Source organism: Mizuhopecten yessoensis, unplaced genomic scaffold, assembly GCF_002113885.1.
Source record: "Mizuhopecten yessoensis strain PY_sf001 unplaced genomic scaffold, ASM211388v2 scaffold1765, whole genome shotgun sequence".
Taxonomy (NCBI): Eukaryota; Metazoa; Mollusca; class Bivalvia; order Pectinida; family Pectinidae; genus Mizuhopecten; species Mizuhopecten yessoensis.
Window position 1 is genome coordinate 30,660 of NW_018404210.1, and position 9,071 is coordinate 39,730.

The 9,071-nt window shown below is 37.2% G+C and overlaps 1 protein-coding gene across 1 annotated transcript in view; it reads left to right on the plus strand.

Annotated features, from left to right (window-relative positions):
- Window positions 1-456: 456 nt before the first annotated feature.
- The window catches only part of LOC110440454 (ER membrane protein complex subunit 6-like), a 19,709-nt gene continuing 11,094 nt past the window's right edge, over window positions 457-9,071 (plus strand). Inside the window, exons 1-4 of the mRNA XM_021483556.1 lie at window positions 457-522; window positions 6,244-6,407; window positions 6,640-6,732; window positions 8,609-8,628. Coding sequence (XP_021339231.1) covers window positions 480-522; window positions 6,244-6,407; window positions 6,640-6,732; window positions 8,609-8,628 — 320 coding nt within the window. The 5' untranslated portion in view covers window positions 457-479. The remainder of the gene's footprint in view (window positions 523-6,243; window positions 6,408-6,639; window positions 6,733-8,608; window positions 8,629-9,071) is intronic.

Consider the following 9,071-nt stretch of genomic DNA (forward strand, 5'->3'; position numbering starts at 1 on the left):
GGGTGACAGAGGAAAGTGGAGATAGGAGAAGACAGAGATAAGTGGAGATGAGTAGATCGAGGTGACAGAGAAAAGTGTGGAAACATACAGGTGACAGAGCTGAACAAGAAACTCCCCAAAAGTAACCAATTCATATAGAAGCCACCAATTCTGCTGCCCATAGCACGGTTGTGCATTTTGGATATGTTTTGATTTTCAGGAAAGGAACATTAACTTCTCAATTAATTAAATCTTGAGACAAATTATCTCCCCTTAACTATGGATATTGTGCGAATTACATATACATGTAGTTAAATCAGAACAAATCACAGTAAAATTACCGGTTATGAATACTTCGGTTTTTATTTACTACAAAAACGGACCCGTTTTGTAACCAATTAGAAAAAATAGCTCCTTCCTTAATCAAAATGATTTTTATCTTTTCCTAAACGTTGATGTTAAGCTTTTGCGTGATCAAGATTATTTACATCCAATGCAAGATGGCGTCAGGTGTAGCAGTGAAGACGAAACGGAAAGGAAAAGGTATCGGTTTTGGCTTGTTTAATGTTTGTTGTTCGTATAATGACATTACATTTAAATCTTATTTATCATATCTCACTAATATCATAACAAAATCATCGGTATACGGATATAAATGTGTCTGAACCGGTAAATGTTTTTAGGCTAAACACTTACAGTGTTACTGGCCTAGAACAATCTCTCGGAGGAAACTGTCGTTAAAACACTAAATGAGAGCAAGTCCTACCTAAACACACTGTGGAGGAATCACACCCGGAAGTTCTGCCCTTCCTTTTATTCTGACTGAATCCCATGGGATTTCTTGCAACAGTATAATTTTAATACAACACATGGAAATATCTTCCGCACGTTATGTATTTCCGCACAGCAATTTTATCAAGCTGTATCCCGTTACTTCGTGACATGTTTGACAGTACACAAGGATATTTTAGACGTCTGGCCATCGTCTGTAAACTGATTTTTTTTAACGGAAATGCGTTCGGAATATATTTGTAAGAATTTATAACTGATTAAATAATGCACAGTATTGGACAGTATTTCTTAATACATGTACAATTTAAACCTTGCTCAAAATGAACCCATACCTGAAAAAACAGGGGTAACTTGAATTGTTTTCTGAGTTAAAAGATTAAGTTAAAGAAATTTTACTTTTATGATATATAAGAAAATACTATTTTTGTCAATTCTGCAAACATTCATATACATATCTGATAACTCTGTGTTATTTTGTACATCAAGGCGAGATGTACATGTGCACCTCTACGTCTGCCAGAAAGACAGCTCCAGCCAAAGTCTAGTAGTATATGTCACCACTCCAGCTAAGGTCTAGTAGCAATGTCACCACTCCAGCCAAGGTCTAGTAGTATGTCACCAACACCTAGAGGTACACCTGTTGGTGATATCGTACAGTCCTTCTTTGCACCATTTCTAATTTGTTTATGTTATATTTATATATATATATTAGATGGGGTTCCAAGACAGGTATGAGTATTCATGTGACGGACATATGAGCGATTTATGAGCTTGTTCTTTAATTCTCCTGGCATTTATTTTTACGTTTCTTTTCAGGAAGGCTAGTATATAAGCTTTCCAGTGATGTTGTTAATATTGGACTCCCTTTCCGTGTGATGTTGTTTATATAGGACTCCCTTTCCCTGTGATGTTGTTTATATAGGACTCCCTTTCCCTAAGATGTTGTTTATATAGGACTCCCTTTCCATGTGATGTTGTTTATATAGGACTTCCTTTCCCTAAGATGTTGTTTATATAGGACTCACTTTCCCTGTGATGTTGTTTAAATAGGACTCACTTTCCCTGTGGTGTTGTATATATAGGACTCCCTTTCCATGTGATGTTGTTTATATAGGACTCCCTTTCCCTGTGATGTTGTATATATAGGACTCCCTTTCCCCATGAAGTTGTTTATATAGGACTCACTTTACCTGTGATGTTGTTTAAATAGGACTCACTTTCCCTGTGATGTTGTTTAAATAGGACTCACTTTCCCTGTGATGTTGTTTATATAGGACTCCCTTTACCCGTGATGTTGTTTATATAGGACTCCCTTTCCCAGTGATATTCTTTATATAGGACTCCCTTTACCTGTGATGTTGTTTATATTGGACTCCCTTTCCCTGTGATATTGTTAATATAGGACTCCCTTTACCCGTGATGTTGTTTATATAGGACTCACTTTCCCAGTGATGTGGTTTATATAGGACTCCCTTTACCCGTGATGTTGTTTATATTGGACTCCCTTTCCCTGTGATATTGTTAATATAGGACTCCCTTTACCTGTGATGTTGTTTATATTGGACTCCCTTTCCCAGTGATGTGGTTTATATAGGACTCCCTTTCCATGTGATGTTGTTTATATAGGACTCCCTTTTCCTGTGATGTTGTTTATATTGGACTCCCTTTCCCTGTGATGTTGTTAATATAGGACTCCCTTTCCCCGTGATGTTGTATATATTGGACTCCCTTTCCCCGTGATGTTGTTTATATAGGACTCCATTTCCCCGTGATGTTGTTTATATAGGACTCCCTTTCCCTGTGATGTTGTATATATTGGACTCCCTTTCCCTGTGGTGTTGTTTATATAGGACTCCCTTTCCCTATGATGTTGTTTATATTGGACTCCCTTTCCCTGTGATGTTGTTAATATTGGACTCCCTTTCCCCGTGATGTTGTATATATAGGACTCCCTTTCCCTGTGATGTTGTTTATATAGGACTCCCTTTCCCCCCGTGATGTTGTTTATATAGGACTCCCTTTCCCCCATGATGTTGTTTATATAGGACTCCCTTTCCCTGTGATGTTGTTTTTATTGGACTCCATTTCCCCGTGATGTTGTATATATTGGACTCCCTTTCCCCGTGATGTTGTATATATAGGACTCCCTTTCCCTGTGATGTTGTTTATATAGGACTCCATTTCCCCGTGATGTTGTATATATTGGACTCCCTTTCCCTGTGGTGTTGTTTATATAGGACTCCCTTTCCATGTGATGTTGTTTATATAGGACTCCCTTTCCATGTGATGTTGTTTATATAGGACTCCCTTTCCCCCATGATGTTGTTTATATAGGACTCCCTTTCCCCGTGATGTTGTTTTTATTGGACTCCATTTCCCCGTGATGTTGTATATATTGGACTCCCTTTCCCCGTGATGTTGTATATATAGGACTCCCTTTCCCTGTGATGTTGTTTATATAGGACTCCATTTCCCCGTGATGTTGTATATATTGGACTCCCTTTCCCTGTGGTGTTGTTTATATAGGACTCCCTTTCCATGTGATGTTGTTTATATAGGACTCCCTTTCCATGTGATGTTGTTTATATATAGGACTCACTTTCCCTGTGATGTTGTATTGCGACTCCTTTAGCTGTGTCAATCCAACATGTTGAAGAGTTTAAATTAGATACTCGGAGATTTGTTGCAACAGATCATGAGGACAGAACATTTATCTGGGTGAAAAACTGTTTTCCTTTTTCTTCCCGTATCGGATATACGGGTGCCCTATAGAAATCACTCTGTCAGTGTGTCTGTCTGTCCACAAATTATGTTCCTGGCTGATAACTTTGGTATTTAGTGACAGATGTACATGAAACTTAGTCAAGATGTTCAGTTCACAAAAATACACATTGAGATAAAAAGTCAAAGGTCAAAGGTCAAGGTCAAATTTTACATCTTTTCACAGATGAACATTTTGTTATGACATTATGGAGCAAAGTTGATCAGAATTAAACAAGGAGTCAACTGACCAAAGGTCAAGGTCATCGGGTCAAGGTCAAATTTTGTACCTTTTCACTGGTAAACAAAATTTCGCTATGACATTATGAAGCAAAGTTGTTCGGAATTAAACAAAGAGACACACTGAGGTAAAAAGTCAAGGTCAAAGGTCAAGGTTATTAGATTCAACGGTCAAGGTCAGTTTTGCATCTTTTCACTGATGAACATTTTGTTATGACATGATGAAGCAAAGTTGATCAGAATTTAACAAGGATTCAATTGACTAAAGGTCAAGGTCATTAGGTCAAAGGTCAAGGTTAAATTTTGTACCTTTTCCCTGATGAACATTTTGTTATGACATTATCAAGCAATGTTGTTCAGAACTTAACAGAGTCAACTGACCTTAGGTCCAGGTTACGGGGTCCAAAGGGTCAAGGTCAAGTTTTGTAATTTTCACTGATGAACATTTTGTTATGATATCAAGGAGCAAAGTTGGTCGGAATTAAAGAATAAGACAACTGACCAAAGATCAGGGTCACTGGGTAAATGGTCAAGATCATTTGTGTCCAAAGGTCAAAGACAAAGTGGATCTCTGACTTTGACCCTGGCTCTTGATGGAGGAGGTATATAAGGTGAAGTAAAACAAATCAAAGCTAACAAATGAGTATTGCACTGGTATTTACATTTCTGTTAGCCCAGCAAATATGGAGGTGGAAGGAAACAAGACTCACATTATAGTACATGTAAAATGAATATTTTGCTTCCTTGCAATTCTTTTTGAAGTCCAATTGTCAATGCAAGTAACAGTTAGGTACACTATGGTGTCACCTGTCAAAGGGAAATCAATGATGAGAGACCAACAGGGCTGTCGTTTATGTATAAAAACAGAGCTCGGTGTAAGGACAGACCCCTAGGGACAACTGACTCAACCGGGACCTACTCAGACTTTCCACCCTCTAGGACGACAGATTGTGTCCTATCAGTGAGGAATCTATAAATCCAGCTGTTAACCTTCCCATCCCTTGAAATGTATTTAATTAGTAGGCCTGTGTTTACACAGCAGCAGTAGCATTCTCTTATTTTATCTCTTTGACATCACTGTCGACTTTTAAGACATGAGACATAGGTACATCTTCAGTTAATGGCCTACACAAGAGAATCTCGAGAGCAACACTTGATAAACTGGAAAATCTTGTTATGTGGTCTATATCCACATATATAGGACAAAATGTAAACAGACGAGTTATGCCTGATCATGATTATCTAGTACACATTGATAAAATGGGGAAAAAGCTGGTGAGTCATGAAATGAAAGAAAAATTGAATACTATGAAAGTGGTGTCTTCATAACAATGATATGATATGGGTGGTAGGGTGTTGCAGTGGATCGCACAGTTGTCTTTCACCAAGACGGCCAGGGTTCGATTCCCCGATCGGATGTGAAAAGGTTTGGGGTCACCTGTCCGACCACATGGGTTTTCTCCCGTTTCCTCCTACACTAAGACCACCTGTGGGCCAACAAGATCTAGAGTGATTAATATAAGTTGAAATAACTTGTTTCATAATTGCTGTAAAATAAATAAAGTTTATATTAAAAAACAAATGAAGGTGAACAATGAGTGGTCAAGTCAGAAAATAATCACTTCAGTTTCAGTCACAAGGATTCATGTCCTTACCTACATGTATAGAGGTTAGTGTTAGTTTTGCTATTACAGTGACATTCATACTTCGTCCGTTAACATTTTACATTTTCAACTTAAGCTGAAATACTGGCAAAGGGATTTCATTAATATTTCATGGGAAGGTTACTGATATCTCCCTGACCAATTTCAAGTGTTCGGGTCGATCAGAAATCCAATATGGCCGCCATTTTGAAAAACTATTTCAAACTTACAGTCAAGTTCTGCTGGGCCGATTGAACTGAAACCTGGTAGGAATGATCAACTCATTATCCTGACAAAGTGTTGTTATTTTTCGGGTCGATCAGAAATCCAATATGGCCGACACGGCCGCCATTTTGAAAAACTATTTCAAACTTAAAGTCAAGTTCTACTGGGCCGATTGAACTGAAACTTTGTAGGAATGATCGACTCATGGTCCTGACAAAGTGTTGTTATTTTTCGGGTTGATCAGAAATCGAATATGGCCACCGCGGCCGCCATTTTGAAAAAAGTATTTCAAACTTAAAAACAAGTTCTAATAGGCCGATTTAACTGAAACTCCGTCTAGGAATGATCAGCTCATGGTCCTGACAAACTTAAGTTAACGTTATACTTAACTATTTTGTACTCAAATTGGTACATATTTCAACAACAAAAATAAATACTGTAGGACTCAGGTGACCGTTTAGGCCCATGGGCCTCTTGTTTCATGAATGAGACATCACCTGGATTCCATTTGAACGAGAGAATTCCGCTGATTTCAAAGGTTCAATATGAGGATGATGAAATTGGAGTCTGCTTCTGAAATAGATAAACAATTTGATGCTTTCAGACAATGTGACAGCATACAGTGAGCTGGCCATGCGAGGGAATGCCTTTGTACTGGAGTACTGTAGGACTTCCATGTCTGCTCTGTCAGGAGCTGCCGCAGGTATTCTCGGACTAACCGCACTCTATGGCTTCGCATTTTACTTTGTCACATCCATTCTCTTATCAGTAAGTATATCAAGCATCCACCATATGGAAATAAAAAAGATTTGCTTTTAAAATTCTATTTTTATTTTTTTTATTTTTTTATTTTGATTGTTCAATCAAATGCTGTGTTACATCTAAAATGAATTGGAAAAGTAAATTATAGGTGAGACTAGTGGAATTTATCAATATCTGTATGTCAACTATAACATGAAACATGAAATCCAACACTCCATTTGTCTGTTCTCTGTTACAGGTTATGCTGTATTTCAAGGCAGGATCAGCTTGGCACAAATACTTTGTGAACAGACGAGGCCTTTTTATAAATGGACTTCTTGGTGGACTATTTGTATCCTTTATCAATGCTGATTAATTTCATTATTATGGTCTCTTTTGAAATAGAATTAATTCTGACAGCAAGAAAATTTTACAAGACTCATATAAATATTTGAAACAGATTAAAATTCTGTCAGGACTGATGGTCTGAAGCAATTGGACAAGGAGTAACTCTCTATCAAAGAGCAACTGTTTCACTGGGCTCATATATATATATATTGCATATTTTTTCAGGCCGCTAATTTAGTGAAAAAGCAATACCTCAACAAAATATACCAGTAATAACTTCAGAATAAATGAAGTTCATCTTATATATAATTACGGTTCATGTTTACAGTTTTTGCACCTGAAAACACACTATTAACATCCAACTTACTGGCTAGGGAGAATTTCTCTGAGCTCAGTCTGTAGAACATTAGAATAGTAGGCCAGAGGTCCTGGATTGGATTCTTAGCTGAGGAATTGAAAAAACTTCTGTTATGCATGTATTACCAAAAAGTAATATATTAAAACCTAGTTTATCTAAACTTAGATCGTTGAATACCCTAAATGTCTCAAGGAAGTTGTCCAGTCTCAGTTCTCTCAGCTATCAGTCCACAAAATCACAGGATTTAATTTCAAGGAAACACCATTGATATCATTATTAGGGCCCTATAGTAATCACTCTGTCTGTCTGTCTGTCTGTCTGTCTGTCCACAAATTTTGTTCTTGACTGATAACTTAGTATTTATTGACCGATGTACATGAAACTTGGTCAAGATGTTCAGTTCACAAAAATACACATTGAGATAAAAAGTCAAGGTCAAAGGTCAAGGTCATCAGGTTCATAGGTCAAGGTAAAATTTTACATCTTTTCACTGATAAACATTTTGTTATGACATTATGAAGCAAAGTTGATCAGAATTGAACAAGGAGTCAATTGACCAAAAGTCAATGTCATCGGGTCAAAGGTCAAGGTTCAATTTTGTATCTTTTCACTGGTAAACATTTCGCTATGACACTTTGAAGCAATGTTGCTCAGAATTAAACAAGGAGTCAATTGACCAAAGGTCAAGGTCACTGGGTCAAAGGTGAAGGTTAAATTTTGTACCTTTTCCTTGATGGAACATTTTGTTATGACATTATGAAGCAATGTTGTTCAGAACTTAACACAGAGTCAACTGACCTTAGGTCCAGGTTACGTGGTCCAAAGGGTCAAGGTCAATTTTTGTGTTTTTCACTGATAAACATTTTGTTATCATACTAAGAAGCAAATTTGGTCGGAATTAAAGAATAAGTCAACTGACCAAATATCAGGGTCACTGGGTTAATGGTCAAGGTCATTTGGGTCCAAAGGACAAAGACAAAGTGGATCTCTGACTTTGACCCTGGCTCTTAATGGAGGAGGTATATAAGGTGAAATAAAACAAATCAAAGCTAACAAATGAGTATTGAACTGGTATTTACATTTCTGTTAGCCCAGCAAATATGGAGGTAGAAGGAAACAAGACTCGCATCATAGTACATGTAAAAAGTATATTTTGCTTCCTTGCGATTCTTTTTGAAGTCCAAATGTCAAACGTCAAGCTCAGCTATATGGGCAGATTGCTTCTTGATGATTATGGGGGGGATATATTGCCACAAGATGGGGCCCTTACTGACCTGTCAGTGTTCTAGTTGAAGTTGAAAAAGACGAATGGAAGATCATGATCAATATTTTGCAAAACTGTCCAAATTTTTAGAAATTCATTCGATACATCAGCAATCCACAGCAGCACATGTATTACAATTTCCCATGACCCATAATATTCTTAATATATAACGATAAATAATAACATCTTTTTTAATACAGATCCAAAAATACACTACTATTTCAATGCTTTACATTTATCCTTAACATTATTTTTCAGACCTACATTCTGGTTTGGACGTATCCTTTGCCTGTCAATGTTAGCTGTCTTTCAGGAATGCGAAGTGGGAAGGGGTTGCAAATTGGGGCAGGAGAAACGTTGCTGCAGTATTGAACACTTGATATTGTCAGAGGAGTTTCATTAACAGGATCTTAATGATCAGTCAACTGGAACCTAGACTACATGTATATACATATCATAGTATCAAGGTAACTTGCTTGTCTACTGTGTCACACTAGTGACATCTGTTTCCCTATTTTCAGAATAATGTTACCAGATGAGGCATCATTACATACACTTGGTATGATATTCCAGTGAGATATAGAGTAGTATTCTGGGTCAGGTTTATGATATTCCAATGAGATATAGAGTATTATTCTGTGACAGGTTTATGATATTCCAGTGAGATGTAGTTTTCTGGGACAAGTATATGATATTCCAGTGGGATATAGAGTAGTATTCT